This window comes from Peromyscus eremicus, chromosome 3 (genome assembly GCF_949786415.1).
Source record: "Peromyscus eremicus chromosome 3, PerEre_H2_v1, whole genome shotgun sequence".
Taxonomy (NCBI): domain Eukaryota; kingdom Metazoa; phylum Chordata; class Mammalia; order Rodentia; family Cricetidae; genus Peromyscus; species Peromyscus eremicus.
In genome coordinates, this window is record NC_081418.1 from 73,376,776 (window position 1) to 73,403,419 (window position 26,644).

A 26,644-nucleotide genomic window follows, 5' to 3' on the forward strand; every position below is an offset into this window, starting at 1 on the left:
AACAACAAAAAACCAAACTGAGTGTCTCAGGTCACTTTCTGTAGTCACAAATACAAATGATAGTAATTATTTTTCTTTCTGTTTTTTAAAAAGATTTATTTTATTATTTTTAATTACGTCTATGGGTGTGGTCTGTGTGAAGGTATGGGCACCTAAGCCTCTGTCCTTGGAGGCTTTGGGTCTCCTGGTGTTGCAGGTCATAAGCTGCCCTACATGGGAACCAAACCAGGGTATTCTGGAAGAGTAGTATGTGCTCTTAAATACTGAGCCATCTCCAGTCCGCTTTCTGGTTTTTGGTACTAGAGATTGTAATCAAGGCATTGGGCATGGTAGGCACTAACTATAATAGCTCTGAACTGGAAACTACCTCAACATACATCATAAAAAGAAATGCATAAATTATGATAAAACTGCAAAAATATGAAGAACTGAAACTGTACAGCAACATGGAAGAATCTTACAAATACATTGTTGAACCAGAGAAGTCAAACATATATATATATATATATATATATATATATATATGTTATGGCTTAATACTTACATAGCAAGTGTAGAAACAAAATTAATCTACTATGTTAAAAGTCAGCATATAAAAGTCAGCACAGAGGCTGCCCCTGGAAAGAAGCAGTAACTACATGGCAGAATGGGGGTTCCTAGGTGTTCAGGTGTTCATAACATTGTTTCTTGATCTGGTGCTACCTACAAAGACAAGCTGAATGTTGTGAGGATCGCTTGAGCCACATCCAATATGCACACTTTTTCTGTATGTATGCTAGATCCAGGAACAATTTCAAAAGCTTTATGAAAATTGACTCTCTACCCAACATACTCCTCAAGTCATCATAAGAGTTTGTGAATCATCAGCATGAACATCACTGTCTAAATAGATCAATATTAAATGCACCGGATCTCCAGATGCTCTTGGACCTAGTCGACACAACCTAATCATTAACTTTAAGAATATTTTCAATTAAATTTTTTTCTTATACAGTATATTTTGAACATATTCTTTCTCCTCCTACAATTCCTCTCAGATCCTCCCCACTTCCCTGCCCACCCAACTTCATCTCTCTCTCCCAAACAAGCAAAAAATCAAAACAAAAAGAACCCAATTAAGACTAAAAAATATCAAAACAAAATGTGCACACACAAAAAACATGGAGTCTGTTTTGTGTTGTCCAATACTCCTGTGCATGGGACCTGCCCTGGAATGTGGTGATATTGCCTAACAGGTATCTGCTACTGCCTTCTTGTTAGAACCTTGAATACTAGTTCCAGCGGGACTCAGCGCCCAGTGTTCTCGATCCACACCTTAGCTGTTCCCTCTCTTGGCGTGATTTATTTTTCACTCCTTTGTTTATTTGTGGGCTTGCTTCCACTTCTTCCTTACTAAGCCTAGAAGATTCTAAGGACAGTTTTCTGACTACCTGAGTCAGTTTAGACCTTCTGATTCCAGGCAATGCTTCCCTCACAAAGATGAAAATCCTTATGGCATGCAGGACCGTTGCAAACCATCCCAAGATGCCTGTTAGTGCAGCCCGAAGAACACTGCTCTGTGATTTGTCAAAGAGCGAGCGAGACAAATGGAAGACGTACAAGGGCTATACACAAGCAAGGCGTGGCTGTTCTGTTCTCGATTTTCTTGGTTCACAGCCAAGATACCTCTGGCCGAAGCAACACTCCTTCCTCCCGTGGTTGGCAAACAGCAAGGTCCCTGGCACCTCTGATCCGAGGCCACCTCGGAAGGGCGGGGCGCCATGTCGAGCCCCTACTGGCTCAATCTACCGTCGCTCTGCTATGCTCAGTTGGCAGTCTGAGAGGTCAAATTGCCCGTGCAGGAGGCTCGTTCTCATCTAGATCTATGATTGGCTGAGACTGAGGGCAGGCAGAGAGCCTTGCAGAGCACCAACTGGTCGGAGCTGCCATCAATCATCAAGAACAAACTCCTCCCGGTCTCCATTTGGCCAGCAACGAAAAAAAATTTCGAGCATTTCCAGAGAGGAGATTGTGGCTTCCCTAATTGCTTGCCCTGGAGATCGGAATCAACAAGAGAAGTCAGTCTTATATATCAGCCAAGAAAGCCTTCCCTTTCCTCCCATTAGCCAATTAAGAAATTTACAGACACATAGCCATCACGAGGTAAGAGCCTGAAGAGTTCAATTCGCTCATTCCCCTAGGTTGTTGACGAGAATCTATTGGCGGTCCTCGGAACGGAGCGTTAAGGGAGGACCAGGAAGGCGGAGAAATATGGGATGGGTTCCCGCAGCTTCCACCGTCTGAGGCCGAGCCCCACGCGCATCTCCCCGGGGTCTGTGTGCGAGGTGGAGAGCAGCTGTTCCCGCCGAGGCCCACGGCGGCTGCGCCGGGGCGGATGCAACCGCGGTCGGCCTTGAACTTGACCTCAGGCTGGAAGTGAGCGGCGCCGGAGCGGGGCTAGTAGGATGGGCAGGGCCGGTGGGAGGGACAGAGAGAATGTAGGGGAAACAGAAGGCGCCCTGGATTCCCCGCAGCGAGGCCCCCCAGGTGCGCGCCAGCCGGAGAGAGCAGGCATGGCCACGGTGGGACCTGTTCCCCGGTCTGAAGACCTGGGGGGTGCCCCGAAATCTGCTGGGCTGCGCTAGCCGGAGGATAATGTCCTGCAGCAGTCCGGCTTCGGTCAAGGCCAGCAAACTAGCTCAGGACCGTGTCCAGCGGGGCTTGTAAGGAGATGAGTGTGGAGAAGAATCGCGGAGCCCTAGTGGTTTGGATCTGCGGGCTTGTGTTGTGCTTTGCTAGGAGAGCTCTGCGTCTTAAAGCTATGTGGCTCGGGGTGCCTGTTTCCGCAGCCGCTTTCTGTAGATGAGCTAATTCACCCGGAGGAGACAAAGATGAGGCTCTGGGTAGAAACAGCTAGGACATTTCGAGTCTCAGAAGCTCCGCTGGTGTTTTCGCTGTAGGAGTCGGAGGAATAGTAACAGCGAAGCTCTCCACCCCCAGCCCAGGTGCCCCCCGATGGGGAGAGCAAATGTGGCCTCTAAAGGACCTGTACCCCAGGAAGAAAACAGTTGGGGCCACCCGCCCGAGATCTGCTGGGCTGCGCGGAAGGGAAGGTGTTGCCTTGCGAGTGTGTGTTGTAGCTTGTAGAAATTGGAAACCAGAGCACCACTGTATGACAAACGTCACTGGATACGGAAGCTTTGGATAATGAGTTCTTGTTAATAACTGTTTTTCTTGCAACCCGAGTCTCTTTTTCCTTGACAACATCAGAGCCCCTTTCACAAAATTGAGTAATAAGTACTTTTCATTACTAGTCTCAGTTCACATGTCTAAACCGAGGCTCACATACACCCAAAGCTCACTGAGGGTTTTGTTGTTTTCTTTCCTCCTGTAAACTAATACATTTTCTTTCCTCCTAAAAGGAGGTAAAGTCATTGAGTACAGATTTGCTAGAATACATTTCAGAGGTTTTCAGATGATTTTAGTTGTTTTACCGGGGTGTAGGGGGTTTTCATTGGCGATGATGGTAAAGAAATTTGGAGTTTAAGAATATTAAAAATCGGGCTGGTGATGTCGCTCAGCCTTGACCGGTAAAGTTGCCTGCTGCCAAGCCGGCCGCTTGAGTTCCAGCCCCAGAGAAGGTGCACCACCTACAAGGCGTCCTCTGACCTCTGCCGGCTTGCACTGGCTGCACCCCCTTATCTTGAGTTCTAGCACCAGAGAAGGTGCACCACCTACAAAGGTGTCCTCTGACCTCTGCCGGCTTGCACTGGCTGCATCCCTTTACACACAAGTAAGTAAACAAAGTGAAAAAATAGTAAAAAGTTACCTTGTGTTTCCATTATAGGAAGATACCAAAATGCCACTTTATAGTTACCTGACGGTTCCTGGAGAGAGGAAAATCTAAGCCTTATCAGTACTGCTGATTGCCAGCACTCCCAAGTCTGGCAGATGCTTGCTTGAAGTGGTAGAAGTGAACTTGCCCTTTGAACTGTTTTTGACGTTCCACAGCAGTTGAACTCAAATTCCCAGTGCCAAAACCTGCTATGGAGATAGTGCCTCTTTTTTCCAAAAATAAAATGGAACAGCTCTGGGAGTTAAACTCCTGGGTGAGAATAAAATCGGAGAACTATGAAGAGTAGAACTGGTGCAGCTGTCTTGCAGCTGTGTCTGTGGGTCCTTGGGCTACACAATCAAAGGGTGGTTTAAAAAGTTTACAAGGTGGGTGTATTTTTCAATCCTGATGTTTTTGTTGTTGGGACGGGGTCTCAAGTCGCCTCAGACCGGCCTTTAACTCCTGGTTCCTCCTGCCTCCACCCCCTAAATGTTGAGATTCTAGGGGTGGACCACCCCACAAAGCTCCTTTCTTGCCTTGATTGCTGCTCTGTAGAAGCGAGTTTCACCAGTGCCGTCTTGAAGCGACTCTGTGCCTATGACATCTCACAGCTTCCTTAACCTCTTTGGCTGAGATTCCTGCCAGATGGAATTACTCACGTGGGGATAACTTTGTTCTAGCATCGTGGTTTTATTTCTTCCCTCCTTTCTTTCTGGTCCATGTTAAGTATCAGGTTGAAGAGGAAGGTAGGGAGAACCACTTAGTCACACAAATCATTGTGGAAATGGTGGAAAGGCATATTTTCAGATGTTTATTTATAATAGCCGGAATAGTAAGGTGTTTTTAATTTTGTGCATGCACACGTATACTTTTAAAGACTGAAGTGATTAAATTGTGATACGTACATTTTTGTTTTGATTGGGAAATAAAGAATTTGAAATATTAAGTTTAGGCAAGAGTCTTTTTTTTCCCTTTTATGTACAATTACCAATACATTTTAGATTGTTATGTTATATATCTAGGATTCCAAGAAAATCGTTTATTTTTATTTTCTTCCTTACCGTAGTTTAAAGTTTCTTTATTGTTAGTAGGAATATGTCATACGCATTTGTGATATGCTTTGTATTCCTTTTACTTTTCTGGGATATTTTTGTGTAGTGAAAGCAATAAAGGGTGATTTCACTTTGAAAGATTAAATATAATTGTTTAAATGGTTTACTAACATTGGTTAGCTTAGGTATCTAATCTGCAGATTTACGTATTTCTCCCTGATTAATAACAACGTGCTAAGTAACTGCTTCTTAGTGGACCAACTGATAAGCTTATCCCAGCTCACTGTTCCTTGCTGGTCTGACAAACCGAGAGAAAGCTTAGTCGTTTGTCAGGTTGTTCTCCGTCTGTTTAAAGGAGCCGTGTTGTTGTTGTTGTTGTTGTTTTGTGTTTGTTTGTAATTTGCTGTTGTTTTAAGTGTTCGTTGTCCTTCACACTTCCATTTCACTCCTCTCATCGGCTCTTCAGTTTGTGGTCGTTTCTGCAGGCATTCCAAGATCTCTGGGGCTGATGATGGTTTTTTCCAAACTTGAAGCAGGGGATGTCTTTCTGGATGTACAGAGCTTTGTTTGGTTCGGGATGAGGATGTTTGTTTTGTCTTCGTTTGGGGGCTGGTTAGATTTTGAATTGAGGGTCTTATGCATGCTAAGCACTGGGCTGCACCATTAAGCGACACCTCTGGGTCGTGCGCAGGTTTAACTGAGAGTTGTCATGTAGCTTGGGAACACAAGTTTCCTTTGAATACTTTTCTTGAGGCTCTAAAAGGGATCTCTGTGGTTTAGTTTTGGTGTGGCTGGCAAAGGAGACGGAACCACTTAAGTCTGTTTGCCTAGGTGGTGCTGACCTAGTTGTGTAGCTGCTCACTCTGATTCTCGGCCAGCAAAATGCTCTCCAGCAGGTTTTTCTCTGTTAGCTGCTCTGCTGATTTTCTGAAGTGTTGATAATATGATGGAAGGTCAAATTGATGGTAAATACTACATTTTATAGGCTCAAAGGAACTGTCCACTTTTATTTTATTATTCAGTAATATATCTTGTGAATATTTGTTCTTTGATAAGAATGTAGCTGTGTTTATCATTTGATTTTTTTTTTTTTTGAGAGTTAGAGAGAAGCATACAGGGGGAGTGGGCAAGAGAATCCTAGAAGAGCTGTTTGAAAACTTGAGTCATTTGTCTGCTGTCCCGTAACTTTAAAGTGGGTGCTTACCTGCTAAGTAAGTGTACGTGAACTAAAGTCACCTAAACAAACTGTCTTGAGTCTTTTGCCCTCCCTTTGCTGACCGACCGACCACTAACTCGTATCTCATGGTCTCTGAAAACATCCTTACAGAGACACTCAAGAGTATGTACTACCAGTTTTCTGTGTATCTCAAAATTTGGTCAAAATATTTTTATTTCTTTTTTTTTTTTAAAGAATTTCAGACAGTGTATTTTGATTACACCCCTGCACACTCTTCCTCCTAACTCCTCTAAAACCTACTCCGCCATCCCCACTTTCACCTTTATGTCTTTTTTTCCCCCTTGACCAGTTTGTTTCCAACTTATATCAACCATCTATTCATGGATGTGGGGCCTTCCTGAGCATAGACAACCGACCAGTTTCTACACCTCTAAAGAAAAACAGGCTCTCCTTCTCCCAGAACCCATCAGCTGTCCATAGCACCTCAGGGGTGAGTTGCGGGAGTACCCCTAAGCCCTTCCGTCCTGGAATAATGAATGTTGACTGGTTTGGTCTTATGCAGGCCCCCACAGCTGTTGTGAGTTCCAGAGTGCAGCAGTGGTGTCAAGCTGAGAAGACAGTTTCCTGCCTCTCCTCCCTGGCTGCGGCCTCTTACATCTTTCTGCTCCATCTTCTTAGATGGCCTCTTGAGCCCTGAGGGGAGAGGTGTAGTATAATGTCGCATTTTTGTCCGAGGACTCCATAAACACCTATTCTCCTCATTTTGGTCAGTTTTGAGTTTCTGCATTAATCACAGTCCACGGGCAAAGAAACATCGATGAAGTCTGAAAGCTGCACTAATCTGTGGGTATAGAGATAGGAATTTACAAGGCAGTCTCTGCGGACAAAGTGTGTGGTGGGTGAATTCAGTAACGGGGTCTTACCATATAGTTCTAGTGGACAAGCAAGAATAATCACAGTAGCCTGTATTGTTTAAAGAGTTTCTGGTACACCCCTTATCGACAGCTGGGGGAAAGGTACTCTACACCGGGAAGTGGACTTTTTATTTGACTTACCTATAGTTTCCAGAAGGAGCATCATCTCCTGTATATGGTTTCTCTCTTCCTCTCCCCCTGACCCTCAGAGGATATTATATGTATATGTATTAGGCAACTTGTATGGCTTTTTCAAACATCCTTAGTGTTAATTATATCCCTCTCCCTACCCCTAGCTCCCATCCTCATCACGATTTCTAAAGGAGTTTGTTTGTATTGCATTCTCTCTTTGACTGTTTTACTTGCTGAACAGAATAATGGCCCTCCCCACCCTTAGCTAAATTGAATTCCCAAAAATTCTTCTGAAAGTTGTTGTTTAAAATTTGTAAGGCATTCCTGTGTATATGGACTCCAACTGGCTTTATTTTGTGAATGTTTATGCATTTTGGAGAGATTAATTGATACAGTCGTATCCACAGGCCCTGAAGAGATAGATTTTTTTTAATTCATTTTTTACTGTGACATAATTTTGATTGTTTATTTGAAACAGTGTTTCACTATGTTTCCTAGACTAATCTGAACTGGATGAAAATGATCCTTCTTACTTCATCGTCCTCAGTAGCTAGGACTACAGACACGAGCCACTACAGACACAATCTTGGCTTATGTAGTTGCCAATAATATAATACCTTCTTCCAGAATTGTCAAATCTTAGCATCATGAGTTAGTTTTTCATTTGTAAAGTAACAGAGTGAAGTGCTGTGCAGCTGAGTCTCTGCTTAGAACTTGGTATGTATGGTAAACTGTTGGAAACACAGCCCCAACCACAGGGCTATGAGAACTCCCTGATCATTCCTGTTCATGCCAAGAAAGGTTTTAGGATTGGGTTTAAGTAGGAATGCAGAATAATGGTTTCAAGAAATGCAGCCTTTGCCTAAGTGTGGTAGCATACACCTTTAATCACAGCATCCGTAGGCAGAGGAAGGTGAACCCTGTAAGTTCAAGGCCAGCCTGGTATACATAGTGAACTCCAGGCCAGCTCGGGCTGCATAGTGAGTCCCTGTTTAGAAGAAAAAGAGGCCGAGTCTTCTTGTCTTGGGTATTGATGAGCTGTTGGCAGTGGAGAAAAGGAGAGCTACGTTGTTAATGTAAATGTATGGATCACAGGGCCATAAATCTGGGCCTCACTTACCCTCTTCATGCACATCTACCACAGAAACACCGTTGGAACTGGCCTATTTTGCTAGAGGGTGTTTACCTGAACCAATTTACAGTAACCATTCTAATATAAAAAGCAAAGTTTAGTAGTTAATAGATTATAAGACTCAGATTTGACTTCCATATCACACCCCCTCTCCAAGGCTCAGGGACCAGGTCAGAAGAGGAAGTGGGAAGCTCGTAAGAGCCAGATGCCACTGTTGGGGACAAGGGACCAGAGTGGAATAGTGTTGCCTGTATGTGACAGGTCTGCTGAACCCAGGAACTCAGAACAGCTGCAGTCACCTGTACAAGAGCCAGTCAACATTCTAGTGTGGAGTGGGAAGGGGAGCATGAGTCCCCAGCTGAGGAACTATGGACAATAGATGGCGTCTGGGAGAGGGAGAGTCAGTTGAAGAGTGTGACTCCTGGTAGGTCAGCTGTGCACCAGCCAATGGTCCCACACCCAGGAGTAATTAGGCAGCTCAATTTGGAGTTGATGGGTTATTTTTTTTTTAGATTTATTTATTTATTATGTATACAGCATGTATGCCTACAGGCCAGAAGAGGGCACCAGATCTCATTATAGATGGTTGGGAGCCACCATGTGGGTGCTGGGAATTGAACTCAGGACCTCTGGAAGAGCAAGCAGTCCGTGCTCTTAACCTCTGAGCCATCTCTCCAGCCCATGATGGGTTATTTTTTAAACAGGACACGAAGTGTGGGGGTAGGAAGTAGGGTGGACCTTGGAGGTATTCATTGGTAGGAAGAGTTGGTGTGACTATCACAAAAATACACTGTATGAAATTCTTAAAGAATGGATAGAAATATTAAGTAAAAAGGAAACTCTGATCCAAAATTGTGTCTTTGTTAAAGCTTGGCTACTCTTTGAGTACAGAATTACTGTAAATATTCTAGTGGCCAGCTATTTTTTCCTATTTCTATCCTTAGGAGAGGTCGTTGTTATTGTCGACATTTACATTATCTTGTCTTCAGAACAACTGAGTTTGTGAAGAAAGGATATTTACTTACAAAATGTGACCTGATGACCAGCATATGTGTAACCACAGCTGAGTAAAAGTGTACAGTGTGGCCTTACTTCATACCAGCTGAATCAATATGTTAATTTTAACAAGGACCCTAAGTGACGGCAGGTTAAATCGGAGGGAGATACATGTGTTGTTGGTAGATGCGTATTGTCAAATGTTTATAGAATTCAAACACTGTGAAGGCTGTAGATAAATTTTTGATCCAGCATTCTCAAGAATAGGATGTAGGGTTCCCAACACGCACGCACGCACGCACGCACGCGCGCGCGCACACACACTCACACACAATGTCATATTCTTTATGGCTTTTGTTTCTGGCATCTGATGATGTATTAGCAGCGTTTTGAATTACTGACTGTGACTTTGTTTGCGTCCCCATCCCTAGGTGCATCAGTTTTCTTCAAGGAATTCGGCTGTTTCTCTGTTTGTCTTTCCCTGTGACTGAGGCCTTTGGAGTTGCATTATGTTATCAGCGGCCTTAGTTACTTTGGTGAGAAGTGGAGGGAACCAGGTGAAGAAGAGAGTGTTGTTAAGCTCTGTTCTTCTGCAGGACAACAGGCAGGTGACTCCTGCCTGCTACAGCTCCACTTCGGAGCCCAGGTGTTCTCGGTTTGACCCAGACGGAAGTGGGCAGCCAGCCACTTGGGACAATTTTGGAATCTGGGACAACCGCATTGACGAGCCAATTTTGCTGCCGCCTAGCATCAAGTATGGCAAGCCAATTCCCAAAATCAGCCTGGAGAATGTGGGCTGCGCCTCCCTCATTGGCAAACGGAAAGAAAATGAAGATCGATTTGGGTTCGCACAGCTGACTGAAGAGGTGCTGTACTTTGCAGTGTACGACGGGCATGGGGGACCTGCAGCTGCTGACTTCTGTCACACACACATGGAAAAATGTGTTATGTATGTATCACCACCCTGGTTTTGCAGTTCCCCTAGGCATTCTCTTGAAATATTCTCCCTTTGGCTGAGACAGCCAGTGTGGACCAAATTACTGGAGTGGTCACATGCCACTCCATCAGTGAGCATGTCAATGTGACATTTATAATTGGAGATTATCTCCATTTCAGAGATGTGTTTCAGAATCTACCTCCCTAGATGACCATTTCAAGTAAATTAAAAAGTACAAAGATAACTTGTAAGAAATTTTACTCGTGTGTGTGTGTGTGTGTGTGTGTGTGTGTGTGTGTGTGTGTGTTGTGTGTTGTGTGCATGCATATGTGTATGTACTCATCTGTGTGTGGAGGCCAGAGGTCAACATTAGTGTCTTTCTATATCATTCTCCACCTTACATTTTGAGATAGAGTCTTTTACTGAACCTAGAGCTCACACAGTTTTGGCTAGACTGGCTGGCCTATGAGCCCCTGGGGTTCAGTGTAAAGCCGTATGTTGTCTTTATATGGGGCCTAGGGATTTGAACACAGGTCTTCATGTTTGTACAATAAACACTTGGCCCTTGGAGCCATACCTCTGTGGTCCTGAGGAAGTATTTACTCCTGTCAGCACAGAGAGGTTGACTTATTGTCTTAGTTACTTTTCTGTGAAGACACATAGTGACCAAGGCAACTTAGAAAAGAAAGTTTACTGGGGGCTTGTTTACAGTTTCAGAAAGTTGGAATCCATGACCATCATGGTGAGGAGCATGGCAACAGGTAGACAGGCATGGCGCTGGAGCAGTAGCTGAGAGCTTATATCCTTACACACAGACAGGAGCAGAGAGAGGGAGCGAGGGAGAGAGCGAGCCAGCTGGCTAACTGGGAATGGTGTGTGTTTTTGAAACCTCAAAGCCCACTCCAGTGACACACCTCCTTCAACCAGTCCACACCTCCTAATCCTTTCCAAAAAACAGTTCCATCAGCTGGGGAGCAGGCATTTCAACACATGAGCCTGTGGGAGCCGTTCTCATTCAAACCACCACATTTACTATGTTTTTGAGAATCACACTGTTTCTAGAACTGAAGGAAGGAGACGGTGTTTAAGTTATGGCCATGGGCTATTGTTTTACCTTCCAGCGTATAGCTAAAGGTAGTTGTCGGTCTGTCCGTTGATTTTTGCATGATTTGCTTCACTCTACAAACTCAGTGATTTAAGTTGATATGAAGGACCTCGTAACCAATCAGGGTTGCACTACTGAGAACTCTTAAAGAACAGGACTTGGGGATTGTGAGATGGCTCAAAGGATAAGGTGCCGAAGCTTTCTGTCTCTCTGTCTCTGTCTCTCTCTCTCTCTTTTCCATGTGAGGCAAAGGCCCGGCCACTTAACTATATCTTCAGACAGCCTTGTTTGTTTTTCCTAGATAGACTGACATATCCTAGACTGGGCTAGAACCAACTATAAAAAACAAGAATGACTTTGAACTCCTGGCCCTCCTGCCCTCACCTCTTAAGTCTTAGTCTTGCAGGCAGACCACCAGCACCACTTCCTCAGACTTACATTTTCATGCCTTTCAAAAGCCTCAGGTTTGATGTAGCTCAGTTAGTCCCAGCTTGCAGGAAGCCCCGAGTTACATCTCCAGCCCCGCATACCTGGGGCGTGATGGTACGATCCTCAGCCCAAGAATGTCACACTTCATGATCCTTCAGGGTCAATAAATGTTCCTTAACCCTTGGATCTTCAGCAAAGGCATCTGAGAGGAGAGCCATGAGGTCTGTTGTGCAGTGACTGCTGGGGGACTGACTGTGAGAAGAGAAAACTATTGCCGAATGATCGCATCTTTCTTTCCTCCACAAAGGGATTTGCTTCCTCGGGAGAAAGACCTGGAAACTGTACTGACGTTGGCCTTTCTAGAAATAGATAAAGCCTTTTCAAGTTATGCCCACCTGTCTGCTGATGGTAAGTGAGCCATGGCATGCCTCAGAGCCTCCAGGATGGGCGGGGAAAGAGTAACAGTGAAGGCCTTCGGGGGTGGGCATCTTATTGCATGTTTACTTGTGGGGAGTTATTATAGAAATAACTTTACACAAAGAATCATTTTAAATGCTGTCTAGAATCTGCACTGATGTCAGTGTCCCACTTTTATGTTCGATAATGACCTTTCAGAGGGGGAAGCTCCAAAATGGTTCTGTTACTGAATTTTCATTTTACAAAGATTATTTCAAGTGTTTCAATCTATTTGATTTATATTTTTATGGACAAGATGTCCATACTAAGTGGATCTCATGCTCCTGCCACACCACTAGTACAAACACTACAGGATAATCACATCTGCAAGGTTGATAATTGTACAGCATTTACTGTAGGGGGTCAGAGAGATGGTTCAGTGGGTAAAGGCACCTGCTACCAAGCTTCACCACCTGAGCTCCAGCCCCAAGACCCACATGGGGAAAAGAGAGCAGTGATTCCATATGTTAGCTTCTGGCCTTCACACGTATGCTTTAGCATGTCTGCATACACTTAAAAACAAATGCGTGCACACACAAAATAAATGAATATGTATTTTTTTTAAAAAGAATATTAGCAGTAGGTCTTAAGTATGATAGAAAATGGCTAATTGGCAACCATTAGTATAGTCAGAAGGGAGATATTTGTCTTCTCTTTCTCAATCTTGCAGATTTCCTAAGGCAACTGGTGATATTTTTGTTTCTGTTAAGTGTAAGGAAGGACATGGCAAGTGAATTAAAAAAAAATTCGTGGACTAGGTATAAGTTTTAAAAGCAATTTTTTTTTTTGCTTTGACTAAGTTTATCAAAATAATTTCAGAAAATATATCCAATATTTCCTACTTAGCTCACGAAAAATGTATTTCTAATCAGGTGAGCATTGATAACTTCTGCAGCAGCCATGTGAAGTCTGCCTCCCAACTGACTGGGAACAGCCTTGAGCAGGATGTTGATCTTAGTTCCGTCCTTTCTTTAATAAGAAAGTGCACCACAGGGATGCTACTTTCAGTGGATGGAAATTCTCCCCATTTCACACACGAGGAGCTGCAACTCCAGGGGAAGAAATGGTTAGCTGAGATTAGGGTCTTCTTCATCTGAGTATTTAATATCAAGAGAGGGGGAAAGGGGACCCCGGGATAGCTGAGTGTTCCGTTTAAGTATCCGCCTCCCCACCTGCATCCCTCGTGAACCCAAGGCTTTGGAACATGCTAGGCCAGCATGTACAGCTGTACCGCTAAGCTACTTCTCCAGCCCCTTCCTGCTGATTGTGAGAACTTTACCATCACACTCCCCAGGACACTTTAGGGTCCATTCTTTCTCCATTTGTCCAGAGAGCAGTTTTCTCTTGATAGATTAGTTAAAATAGTCTATCTTCTTCCTTGGGCACCACTCCCTCCAAGGTTCCACTCCCCTGCTTTAAGTGAGGAGTTGACAGAGGGTGAAGTTTCTGCTTAAGATTTATCTTTCCTTCTCTTAAAGAGTAGAACACGCGAAGAGGAAGTGGAACACTTTCTCATGGTTTTACTTTTTTGGGTGTGGGGACAGAGTCTCATTAGGCAACCCTGACTGGCTTGCAACTGACTATGTAGATCAGGCTGGCCTCAAACTCAGAAAGGTATGCACCACTATGCCCAGCATTTTTATAATAGTTGATTTGGTGTGTTTTTATCTTTTACTAGGTTGGCTGTGAATTTGGCTGCATCATCACCACAATGTTTATGGGATGTAGTACCAGGATTATGCCCCAGCTGTTCTACAAACAGCTGTATTTACTGTCCATGGTTTGTAGAACACAATGTTCAAGAACATTGGCATATGGCCAACATTAAAATTCATTGGCCCTTCATGAGTGCAGTCAAGCTTTTTTAAAATGATATAATCAATGCTGGTGATTAAAACCATCAATATTAGACTTGATGTTGAATTTAAAAACATTTATTTTTAATAACTGTAATTCAGGAGGCTTTAGATTTATAACATTTTACTTGTGTGTCTTAAAGAGACCCTTTAGATGACTCACACAATCCAATTGTTAAATAAATAAATATTATTTATTTCTAATAACCAAATTAAGATATATTGCTTAATTTAGTTGCTCTGCCATCCTATGGGATAATATCAGAACTTCATAAAAATGTCTTAAAATTTATTCTTCTTGTTAATGAATAACTGCTGAAAAGTATAAGGAGACAAAGTAGGGTGGTGCCTAGTGTGCCGTTTAAAAGTGTTAGAACCGTGTTGCTATGTACTGTTGTGCATACTGTATGCTTCTTAAAAACCAGAGTTTGGGGACTATTTCAAAATTGTATTTGTATATATCTTTCAGATGGCAAATTAAAGTTACTAAAGACAGAATACTGTGTGCTAGCCTTTCAGGATTGGATTAAAGGGAAATTAGACCTATCTCACTTAAGGTTTCAAAGTTATCCAAACTTAGATTTTATTTATTTATTTATTTATTTATTTATTTATTTATTTATGTTGGTTTTTTTTTTTTCGAGACAGGGTTTCTCTGTGTAGCCTTGCACCTTTCCTGGAATTCACTCTGTAGACCAGGCTGGCCTCGAACTCACAGAGATCCGCCTGCCTCTGCTTCCCGAGTGCTGGGATTAAAGGCGTGCGCTACCACCGCTCGACCCAAACTTAAATTTTTAATTGAAATAGTGAATTGAAACAATATGTTAGTATTAGTACTATTTAGTAGATAGTACTCTTTTTGGTGTGCGTGTGTTTGCGCGCATGTGGGCATGTGTGCATGTGTGCACGCACCAGGGCTAGCTAGCAACCTTCTGTAGGACCACAGTCACCCTCTCTACCTACTCTTGCGTCTCATCTCTTAGCGTCTGCCCTACTTTCACTTCTCTTGAGCCCTTCCTGTGAGACCAGGGAGTGGGGATTATTTTTTTTTAACAGACCTCATACATTCTAGACAAGTGTTCTTCTACCACTGAACTAGATCTCCAGGCCTTTGAAACCGCCCTCCAAATTTTAAATTCAATTTATAGCAGTGTGTTTTTTTACATTTAGTGAAACCAGCCAGTGAGTTCAAATACCCCATCACTTTATTTTTACACACAGCCACTTAAAACAAACAGGTGGTAGAAAACACAGATTATGAGGCTATATATCCTGTGACTGCTGGAACTGTACAGTGATTATGCTTTGAAAGCAGCCACGCTCCTAAAGAACAGAAAATCAGAATGAGAGGAATTGCTTCAACTCAGTGGCAGGTATTGATGGGCACCTCTGTGAGCTTTAGGTTCTGTGCTCGTCATATGTGGCTCTCCCTAGAGAACTAAACTCCCAGACAGTACGAGCTGTAAAGGCAAATTTGCCTTCTGTGCTGGGAGTATTCAGGGCTGTGGGTGTGCTAGGTGAGTAGTCTACCAGTGAGCTACACCTCCAGCCCTGTACAGTAGTTTTGAAGACTCCTCTTATGCCGGAGGTCACCAAATGGAAAATAAATAAGAACAGCATTGAAGAGTTGTTCTTATAGTGTTGTTACTGCTTCAGGTCGTTAATTTGACTTTGGTGTTCACGAGTCGTACTTGTCAAGAGCACCCGTTTTTAATAAATTTCACAGCAATGTTGGCTTATGTGGATTATTATTTACACAACTTAATAATCACTGGGATGTTGTTAGATTTTACTCTTTCTGTTGCTGTTCCAAATTGTGATTATTTTTCTTCTGTTCTATCGACCTGGAGCACTGGGAAAGAGAAAGAGCAGCAGAAACACCCTTTTATAATTGCATGAAGTTATAAACACACATTATCATTCAGGAGCCACACTGGCCTTCATATAAACAGTGAATTTAAGTCATCCAACTGGAAACAGTTCTTCCCTGTACTAAATTCCTGCGTTATATGCTATGAACAAATGTCTTGTGTCCTGTTTCTAGCATAGGAGGTGCTTTGACCGCTCCTCTGTGTATATTGAAACCCCAGTTAGCTAGTAAACTAGCTAGTAAACTATAGTTCACATACATCCTCTACGTACTGCTTATCAAATACAAATTATTTTGTTTAGGGGACAAAAGTTCTAATACTATTATGAACCAAATTTACAGTGCATTTTTTTTTCTGACTCAATAATAGTGATTTTGCTGTGTTCAAGATTAAGTGTGTGTGTGTGTGTGTGTGTGTGTGTGTGTGCTTGTGCGTGTACATGCACGCATATGCAGATACAAGTCTGTGTCACCACTGGTGTGTTTTGGTACAGACAGATGCATATGCTTGTAAGTTTCTTCTATCTTGGAGTTACAACACTATGAGAAATGTTAGTCTGATGGAAAAAACAGATCAACAACCAGATACTATTAACTTGAAGCTGCTGAGTTTTGAAATCATTGATTTGGCATCGCCTGGAATATTGTGTGGGTTGCGAGTGAAATTTTCACCAATAGAAACCCTTCCCCTTATTTTGCAGCTCTCTCTCTGCTGTCCTTTGTGTTGCAGGTTTGTTATGTTTGTGTGTAATTTCTGGGTGAGATTCCCATTTGCCTCTGTGCGTGTGGTTTGCGGCAGAGAACTGTGCCCGCTCGGCAGCTCTAGACCTGGAGCCTGTGGACGCTGCTATATGCTGGGCTTCAGTGGAAAGAGAGATCTGCTTAATTTTGTCTCCAGTGAAAGTCTAGCAGTTCCCAGTCTAAACTCCTGGGGCGTTCCAGCTTCCTCCATGGCCCCTTAGTTGAGACAACTTGCAGTAGAAAGTATCCAGTGAGTGTTCAGACTTACTGAAAAATGTTGCCTTCGTTTTCTAGTTTTGTTGTTAGGGCAGACAGTGGGGCTTTTTGACCTCTGTATTAACTGTTGAATGGAAATAAGTGCTGATTCACTGTTTATGTTCTTAGATGCGTAAGCAAGCCAGAGTCCACGGTTAGTTTTGAAACTTTCCCCATATGTCCAGAGATTTTGAAACTGGGAAGGTGAGTTGAAAAAAGCCCAAGCTCTTTTAAATTCAGAGGTGAGAGAGCTGGGAACTACACCCCAAACTGACATTGCATTTATACAATGTTAATTCTTTTGTCATCTTCAGTTAAAGATCGCTTTCTAAAAAGCTGTTGCTGACAGCTGATGTGAAGAGTTCAGAATCCCCTGGACTGGTAGCATCTAAGGAATGCCTGTCTTCTCTTTCCTGCCTTTTAAAATCATTTGAGAGTAAGACAGCTGATTGAACTGTGAGGATTCCGTTGTTGTACAGTCTTTTGACCAAGATCAAGTTGAAAGTTATAAGACATGTAAGATAAGCATCACTAGTCTTTGTGTTAAAACATTTATGCCATGCACTGACATCCATCTTGACATTGCTGTGGTATGACAGCATTGCCTGGACCAAATGGTTCCTAAATCAACAGATGAATGGGGAGATAGTGCAACTGTAGATGCTGTTTCTCAATAGAGTAAACTGAGCATGACCACAACAGATTGAGTAGACTTTATCCATGCCTTTCCATATTACTTTTCTGGTTAAAGCAGGCATTTTAATACAATGACTGGCAAATGTACTCATCTCTCTCTAAAATACATTGTTTGGTGAAGTTTTAGATGCTGTCTTTAAACAAAATCTTGTAAAAACTTGACTGTCAATTAAGTCAGTTACAGTTTTCTAAATCAACTTAGAGAGTGTAAATCACCTTTGGATGGTCAGGAGGCTTTCTACATTTATTACATAGAGCAACAGTCAAGTGACTGGATGTGGAACTCTTATTACCAGATTGAAAACACAATCCAATGAAAATTGTGACAATGCTTTAAAGAGTTAACAGTGTTACTAGAGGTAATTCCTGCTTTAAATAAGTTACTTCTCAACCTCTGCCACTTTGCTGCAGTGTTCTTTGGTTCACAGCTTCATGGTAGTCCCACTTTGCACAAGGCTCAATGCACCTTCAACATTTTTCATAAGTGTTAAACAACACAGAACAGATAATGTTGGAATAAATCAAAGGAAGACACACAAACGTGGTTGGCTTGAGCAGAAAAGGAGTGGCAGCCTCAAGCCTGGCAACGCTGGCCTTTCCTTGATGGCAGAGAAGATGCATATTGCTGACATACTCTGGTCCAGGCAGGGCTGCAGGGGTTGCAGCTGGCTATGCTGGTCTGCTTTTTGGCTGCAGATTCTGTGATCTGATAGTATGTTAAGTATGCTAATAGTGTTAAGTATGCCATGTTGATGAGGAACTGGAATGAATTTCATTCTTTACCTCTTGGATCTATAATCTAAGGGGGGCTTTTCTTCAGGTGTAGAGCAAGCCAAGACCCAAACCAGAAAAGGGTATGGGCCTTTAACTGTTTTAGTGTATGTGTGTGTGTGTGAACGTTTATAAATTGTCATGGTTCTAGAAGGTAAGAATGTACACTGTAGTGCCTCAAGAGCAAATGGTCTGTGCTTGGCATTTCTCTCCCCACCTATTAACTAGTACTACTTTGACTGGACATGAGTGAGGAGTGGAAGAGAATAATCCAAATCTCATGGTTTTAGAAAGGCAGCCCACCTAACGGGCCCAGCAGGTCTGCCATCCTATCAGAGCAGCCAGATTAGTGACATGGTCCTGTTTTGTTTTGACACCTGCTGTGCACACAAAGGCATCCTCATTGTGAGTTTAAGTCAGCCCTGCTTTTCACACACAGACCATTTGGAGACACGGATGCTTTGCTCGCCAAATTAGTTGACCGACTTTTCTGTTGGCATGGAGCCTTGTTACAAAATTAAACAATTAATTGTTTCTCTGCACGGTCTTACTTGCATAGTTTGTTGGCATTTCATTTGCATAGCTCTTGTTAAATTAGAATGGCACGTGCCAGCCTTAAATGATCATGCTTCTGTTTTATTTTTAGTAGACATTCCATATCCGGACACTTCTATCGCTAACTGATACTGTATTTTCTAATATCTGCAGCAAGCCTCCTGACCTCTGGGACTACTGCAACAGTCGCCTTGTTGAGAGATGGTATTGAACTGGTTGTAGCCAGTGTTGGAGACAGCCGGGCTCTTTTGTGTAGAAAAGGAAAACCCATGAAGCTGACCACTGACCATACCCCAGAAAGAAAGGATGAGAAAGAAAGGTACTGCCCCCATGATTAGCCATTTCATGGGGTGACAGCTGTAGTTGCCATAGAAATGGAGTGTGGCACTCCCCTCCCTGTGCCAGCCCTGCTGTGCATAGCTGTGCATAGCCTTGGCCCAGATTTTCTTGTTTTGGTTGGTTTGGGTTTGTTGAGACTGCATCTCGCTGTGCAGCCCCGTCTGGTGTTGCATCTGTATTCTCCCTTCTCAGCCTCTCAAGTGCTGGGGTTATCAGGATGTGGACACCACGGGTGGCCTAAGTTTGTCATTTTTATCTTACTTATTTATGGACTTAAAAGTTTTGGCATTTACCATAGGCTTGCTTTAAACTCGAATTTCAAATTGTAAAATTGGTATTTAAACCAGTGCTTTAGTTTCCTATGTCATTATCATCATCATCATTATCATCGATTTTACTTTTTCTTAACTAGGATCAAGAAGTGCGGTGGGTTTGTATCTTGGAATAGTTTGGGACAGCCCCACGTCAATGGCAGACTTGCAATGACAAGGAGTATTGGAGATTTGGATCTTAAAGCCAGTGGTGTGATAGCAGAACCCGAGACAACAAGGATTAAGGTAAGAAGGGGTCAGAGACACTGAGTCATACACAGAGAAGGACTCGTGACTCACCTCTGGCTGCTGGCTGTCCCGGAAGATTAACCTGAAGGAAAGATGTTTTTAAAGGGGGACTAATTTTAAGTGAAGAATAAACTTATAAGTAAGATGCTAGCTTCTGGCCTGAGGAGGGTGGAGTCTTGTGGCTTTTGTTTTTCCCTGGTAGAGGGGCTCTGTGGCCCATTCTTTCCCAACGCCTGCCATTCAGAGGCGTTCTCTCAGCTTGGGAGTTATTCTTGGCTTGCCTTCTCCACTCAGCTCTCCAGTCAGCCTTTTCTGTTCGAAAAGCATAGCGCCTCTTTTACTCTGAACTGACCCCAACATGATACATGACCTGCTGCTTGCTTCTCTGGAGCTGAGTCAGCACAGTATAATGTGGGCTTCCACAAACAGTAGGGCATGAATGTTCAGAGTTCAAGGAAGGATTTCTGGCTTCAAAAAGATACCTCACTCCAGGTGGTGGTGGCACACGCCTTTAATCCCTACACTCAGGAGGCAGAGGCAGACAGATCTTTGTGAGTTTGAAGCCAGCCTGGTCTACCAAGCTAGTTCCAGGACAGCCAGTGTTACACAGAGAAACCCCATCTCAAAAGAAAAAAAAAGATATCTCACTTATATTCATTTTATGAAACAAATACTTATATAGGATTTGCTGTGTGGCAGCCTCTGTTTAAAAGGGATACAACTATCTTCACTTCTTTTAAATAAATCGAAATATTAACACAAGCTAAAGCATATAAAGGCTCACACTATCAAGTGATAAAATGTACTCACCCAGCCAAATAATAAAAGTAGCATTTAAGTCCAAACTCTCAACATTGGACTGTCTGACCTCTTTCTCGGTATTTCTGGTCAAAGTTTGATTTATCCTGGGTGGTGTTGATTCCCAGCTACATTTTCTGTTTGCCTGTGAACTCTGACACGGATGACCACTGTGCAAAACAGATGCAGTTGCTAAGAGACTGAGTCATGGGGAGGCACAGGCTCGTTTGTAATCCCATTCGTTTGCTTCTGGTTGCAGCTCTACCATGGGGATGACAGCTTCCTGGTCCTCACCACAGATGGGATTAACTTCATGGTGAATAGTCAGGAGATCTGTGACTTTGTCAACCAGTGCCATGACCCGAATGAAGCAGCCCATGCCGTGACCGAGCAGGTGACTTAGCGGGGCTTCTGGTGGGAAATTCCCAGAGAGAAGAGGATGAAGGATAGCGGAGGCCTATAGTGTTTTAGCTTGAGTGTTGTGGTGAATTTGAACACAGGGTCTCGAATGCTGGTGAGCACTCCACTGCTGAGCGAGGCACAAAGCCTTGAGTAAAACAGAGATTTTACTGTTTCACTTGCATCTTTTTGTTAGTGGAATTAACTTCTAGAATGGGATTTTAATAATTCATATTTTGGGGCTGGAGAGATGGCCCAGAGGTTAAGAGCACTGGCCGCTTGTCCAGGGGTCCTGAGTTCAATTCCCAGCACCCACATGGTGGCTCACAAACCATCTATAATGAGATAAGGTGCCCTCTTCTGGCATATAGGCATACATGCAGGCAGAACACTATATATAATAAATAAATAAATGAATCTTTAAAAACTCATATTTCTTGTTTGTTTTTCCTCTTTGCCTATTATTTTATCACCATTTTAATGGTTATTTTTATATTTAACAACTAAATAGTAAGTATAATGGTACATTTGATACATACTTAATACATTTTAAACAAGTTTTTCTCTTATGATTTGTTTGTAAACCTTTTACATTCCTTGAAGCTATTTATCCCAGATATCGTTTAGCCTCAGGCTGTGAGATCTTTTGATCTGTTTGATGCTAACTACAACCCCAAGCAATTCTGAGCAGTACTGCCTCTACCCCTCAGCTATTTGAACTGGTCCCTAGAAGTGATTTACAATCCTGCTGCAGGCAATTTGTTTATACCCACTTAACCATTGTCGAAGGAATACTATAAACAGTTTCCTCATAACTTTGTACATACCCACTTCCGAGATTTTAAGTTTAGTATACAAAGGGGTAGGTTTTTAGCAGTGTTTTCAGACAAACATATATTTTTTTTTATTCCTCTCCAAAGCGCTTTAATTTCTTGGACTAAATTCCTACCAGCAGTTTTGTTGGTAAGAATTAGCATTTGTTAAGTCCTTACCATGATTGGCACCATGCTAAGGGTTTCAGGTGTATCCTCTTTGGGAGCCACTCAGCGGTGTGTCTCAGTTCACTGGCGTTTCTATCGCCAAGATCACTACAGTGGAGGACAGGAAACAGTTGGATGGACTGTTATGCGTGTGCAGCAAATAACCATATGGAACATGGATACAGGCTTGAAACAGTCGCAAACCTTGTTAGATGATTGCATTTGTTCACTGTGTAGAACCAGTTGGCTTTCGAGAGACGGGATGCTCTCTGTGTGCACAGAAGTCCAATGACTCCAGCTCTTTCCTCTCCTCTTCTTCCGGCACCTGCAGGCAATCCAGTACGGTACCGAGGATAACAGTACTGCAGTGGTGGTACCCTTTGGTGCCTGGGGAAAGTACAAGAACTCCGAGATAAACTTCTCATTCAGCAGAAGCTTTGCCTCCAGTGGACGATGGGCCTGATCGCCAGCCTGCACTCAGTGTTCCTATGCAGCCGTGTGTGTCAGTGGGCATATCAAGAAACTGGTAATACCCAAAAGGACGCCTGCACCCGTGTGTCCTTGTGACCTGATAGACCCCAATACAATGTAAGCTTACCAGCCATGTACACGGTAGTATTTTCATAAATCGTCATCATCATCATGTTCAACTGTACATGCTCTGTGTAAGCATCATGACAAAGCTGTGAAGAATTTGTGAGACTCGGAGCTGAGTGGAAGAGGAAGTGGTTTTGGTACACTTGATGAATGATAAATCTATGCGTTTTGTTTTGTGATGCTAGAGATTGGATCTGGGGCTTTCTAATTCTTAAGATCACCAGGGCAGATCCAGTTTCTGTTTAATGATTTTTGTTCTTAATTCAGTTAGACAGGCTTTTCTGAATTTTGACAGCTAGTCAATGTGCTGTTTGCAACTGTTTCTTTTTTTCTTTCTTTGTTTGAAACAGTTCTCACTGGCTGGCCTTGAACTCCTGGTTCAAACAGTCCTCCTACTTCAGTTTCCTGGGTACCTGGGACTGCAGGATGCTCCAACTGACAAGTGTTTTTGTTTTCACTTTTAATTTTTTTAGAGCAGAACAAGCATAGGTTTATTAAAGAAAAGTTCTCCCAGGAGATGCAGGAATTCCAAGGGAGGAATACCCACAAGTGTTATTTTTTAATAAATAAAGCACCAAGGAGTGAAAATGAAATTAGTAACCGAAACCTTCCCTGTATCTTATCTTATACTCTGGACCACTTAGTAGATTTAACCCTGCAAAAGAAACTTCTCCCGACAAAAGATATGGCTAAAGTGTATACATATTTGTAAATAGCTCTCTTGTGTATTTCAGCTATTTTTAGCCCCTTCCCCATCCATTCCTATTTTTCTGTAGTTAAATATGTAGTTAAATAGCTCCAATTGTTCCTTAATCTCCCTAGGAGAATGTATAGACTCTTCGATCAAAGCATATACCGTCAAACACTGACAGTGTTTGTGTTCGTTGACGGGGTATATAAGTTTGTTGTTGTGTGTTATGTATAGTATGTTTATATCACTTTTTGTGCACCTAGTAAGCAAGCTGGGTCATTTGTTAATAAAGATAATATTACAATGACTGATACTGTTATAGACATAGCTTGAGGTTTATGTCTCCATTTTCCTCATTGCTGAGATTTATGAGGAAGAATAATTCTTTAAAAAAGGATATTCAAACACATCAGCTTGCTGTGTAAATTAGGAATGTAAAATTATACTCATTTTGACCTGCATATAAATTTGCTGTCAAACTGTGAATCCTTAAATGTGTGTGTTTGGTATTAATCTAAAGTTTATTTTCACAAACTGTATACATTTGGTATATGTGTGATGAGTGTATAAATATTTTGAAATAATATAAAATTAAAGGGAACAGACTTGTGAGCCTTTATCAATTAGCTTTAAATTATTGATGTATTTATCCTGAAGGACACTCAATAGATTGAGTGGCTTTCTGTAGTAAAGAATCAGTGGTTGTTAGTAGATAATCACTGTGGATTAAAAATATATATGGGGGCCAGACGTGGTGGCCTATACCTAAATCTCAGGACTTGGGAGGAGGAGGTAAGAGAACCAGGATGGTGACTTTGAGATCAGCCTGGGCTACATAACAACTTCCAGGGGAGCCTCAGTAACAGTTTGTCTCCCCAAACAAAATATCAACCACAAATGGCTATAAGAGACATTATATTGTGTGTAATTTATGTGGATAACCAAAGAACAGAAGCAGCCACATTGTGTGATAATTTGAATATAAAATTATGAGATATGAAAAGATTAGGGAATGTAAAGAATGACATGGAATTTTGAGGCAGGAACAAGAAAGAAATAATGAAATATACATGCCTTCAGGTCTGATGTGTTTTCTTCCTTTAACTTTTGTTTTAAATATGTAGTAGAAAGGTGTCCCAAAATAAATTTTCTCATCTTCTTCTTGGAGAATGAAAGAAAATACATTTTGACTTTACCTACCTATGCTAGTTAGAACAGGCTCAATAGAGTATTTGAGGTCTTTTCATGGACATTAGTTGAAAGGAGGAAAACATTTGCCAGGTGTGTTAGCTCGTGTGTGCAGTTCCAACACGTAGGAGGCTGTGACAGAGGAATCCTGAATTCACTATGAGCTACAAAGCAAGACCCCATCTCAGGAGACAACCAAAATCCACAGGAAAGAGTCCAGTTTGTGCTCACTGTCTGAAATGGAGAAGTACAGGCAGATTAGTGGAGCTGAGACGCTTTCTCGTTGAATCAGGTGTGGGGACAAAATTATGAAAACAACTTTTAAGAGCATGGAGAACTTGTAAACCATGTGCATAGCAAAATTCTCAAGCACAAAAAGCCTCTGGTGTGTAGGCTCCATTTCTGTCCTGAATTCTGTGCATTACTGGCCCTACCCCCATGCCTTCTTCTTTTTTTTTTTTTACCTTTGAAACCTGAGTTGAGAGTGAACTCATGGAGTTCAGAGGCTTGAGGGTCAATGACAGATTGAGATGAATTCCAGATTTGACAAGGAGGAATCTGTAGATCATGGCCTTGGGTTCACTTAGTCCTGTTTCAACTGGAAAAGTTTTTTGGTGCTGGTGGTGAGGTTTAGTGTGTGTGTGTGTGTGTGTGTGTGTGTGTGTGTGTGTGTGTGTGTGTGTTTGTTTTTGGACAGACTCCTCTCAACCTCCGGAGTGCTGAGATTATAGGCATGTATTCCCATGCCTAGCTTTACCTGGAAGAAATTTAAAACCTTAATCTAGTCATCCTTGATAAAGCATAGAAAATACTAGACTCCGTAGGGGCTGGGCTGCATCCTTTCCTGTAGACTTGCTTAACACGCATTTGTTGAGATCAAATCTGAATAAAACTATAAGTCAATATGAAAAAAATACGTGTCTGTACTTTGTAATTCTCAATATTAAAATATAATTTAAAGAATATATTATTATAATCTTAAGTGATAAGCATACATGCATGCCTCTGTTATTGAAAATGGTATGATACTGAAAAGAAAGGGACAGTTCTTACATACTTTGTAGCATGAATTTTGCTGGGAGTTTTGCCATGTGGGTATGAGCTTGGTGTAAATGATATAGTACAGAAAATGTACTGGTTGTATTTATGTGTGCCTTTCATTTACATCCAGTATGTAAAATCTTTTTTGTGTTGCCACCAGTTATTTGGTGAAGTATTGTGATGTTTTACAATTATAAATTCATAAGTATTTCATTAATTCAGAAGTAAATGTAGCCCTGCCTGCTCTCTGTCAGCTGTTCATTTGTTAGAATTCTTTGTGTCTCTTGACTGCTTCAAATCCAGGATTTTTTGTTTGTTTGTTTTTTGAGACAAGGTTTCTCTGTGTAGCTTTGGAATCTGTCCTGGAACTCAATTTGTAGATCAAGCTGGCCTCGAACTCACAGAGATCCACCTGCCTCTGCTCCCAAGTGCTGGGATTAAAGGCATGCGCCACCACCACCACCACCACCACCACCACCACCACCACCACCACCACCACCTCCTCCTCCTCCACCACCACCACCATCACCTGGCCCAGGCATTTTATTTTCCCCTAGGTTTGAAAGATCAATTTTGCTTCTTTGTATTACATGATAAGAACTTTCCCATATTACAACATTTTTAAATTTTTACTTTGAAGAGGTAGTAGCATATAATCTAAAGTACAGAAATTATTTGAAGTTTGAAATTATTTAAAATTTGATTATTAGTTAATTTTTTAAGAATGGATATGGAATTAATCTCATGGTAACATAAGAGTAAGAAAATGCTTCCAGGTGGGACCTGGGGAGTTCACGTTTAGAATTAACAGCTATAGTCAAGTGTTCGTGTTTTTCTTTACTGTCAGGGTTCCCCACGTGCCTGTGTCTATAAAACACAGCACCTTGAGATTTGGGCTGTTACATTACATTGAATTTCTTAAGTTTCATTCTGAGAATGACTTAAGCAGGAATAACAAGTTGTGTTTTACAAGATGAATAAAGCAAAATGGTCACATGTCCACTGCATTCGACAGCTGGAATAAGACCAGTTGGCTCTGTGGCAGCTCCCTTTGGTTGTTTGATGGTTGGAATGGTTTACAGTGTCACAGAATTCTGGGTTGTGAGGACTTAGATGTGTCCCAACACCAAGAATGACTGGCCTGACATTGGATTCTAGTACAG

General features: G+C 42.2%; 1 protein-coding gene across 2 annotated transcripts; it reads left to right on the forward strand.

Annotated features, from left to right (window-relative positions):
• The first annotated feature begins 1,966 nt into the window (after nt 1-1,966).
• Nucleotides 1,967-24,896, forward strand: Ppm1k (protein phosphatase, Mg2+/Mn2+ dependent 1K). Of its 2 annotated transcripts, none has more exons than XM_059257895.1 (7): nt 1,967-2,142; nt 9,649-10,166; nt 11,996-12,096; nt 19,042-19,207; nt 19,640-19,784; nt 20,845-20,979; nt 22,296-24,896. In XM_059257895.1, the coding sequence occupies exons 2-7, from the start codon at nt 9,727-9,729 to the stop codon at nt 22,425-22,427; spliced, it is 1,119 nt and encodes a 372-aa protein (XP_059113878.1). In that variant the 5' UTR covers nt 1,967-2,142; nt 9,649-9,726; the 3' UTR covers nt 22,428-24,896. The 2 variants fall into 2 exon arrangements, with proteins under 2 accessions (XP_059113878.1, XP_059113879.1); XM_059257896.1 differs by lacking the exon at nt 1,967-2,142 and adding an exon at nt 6,381-6,533.
• Nucleotides 24,897-26,644: the final 1,748 nt, after the last annotated feature.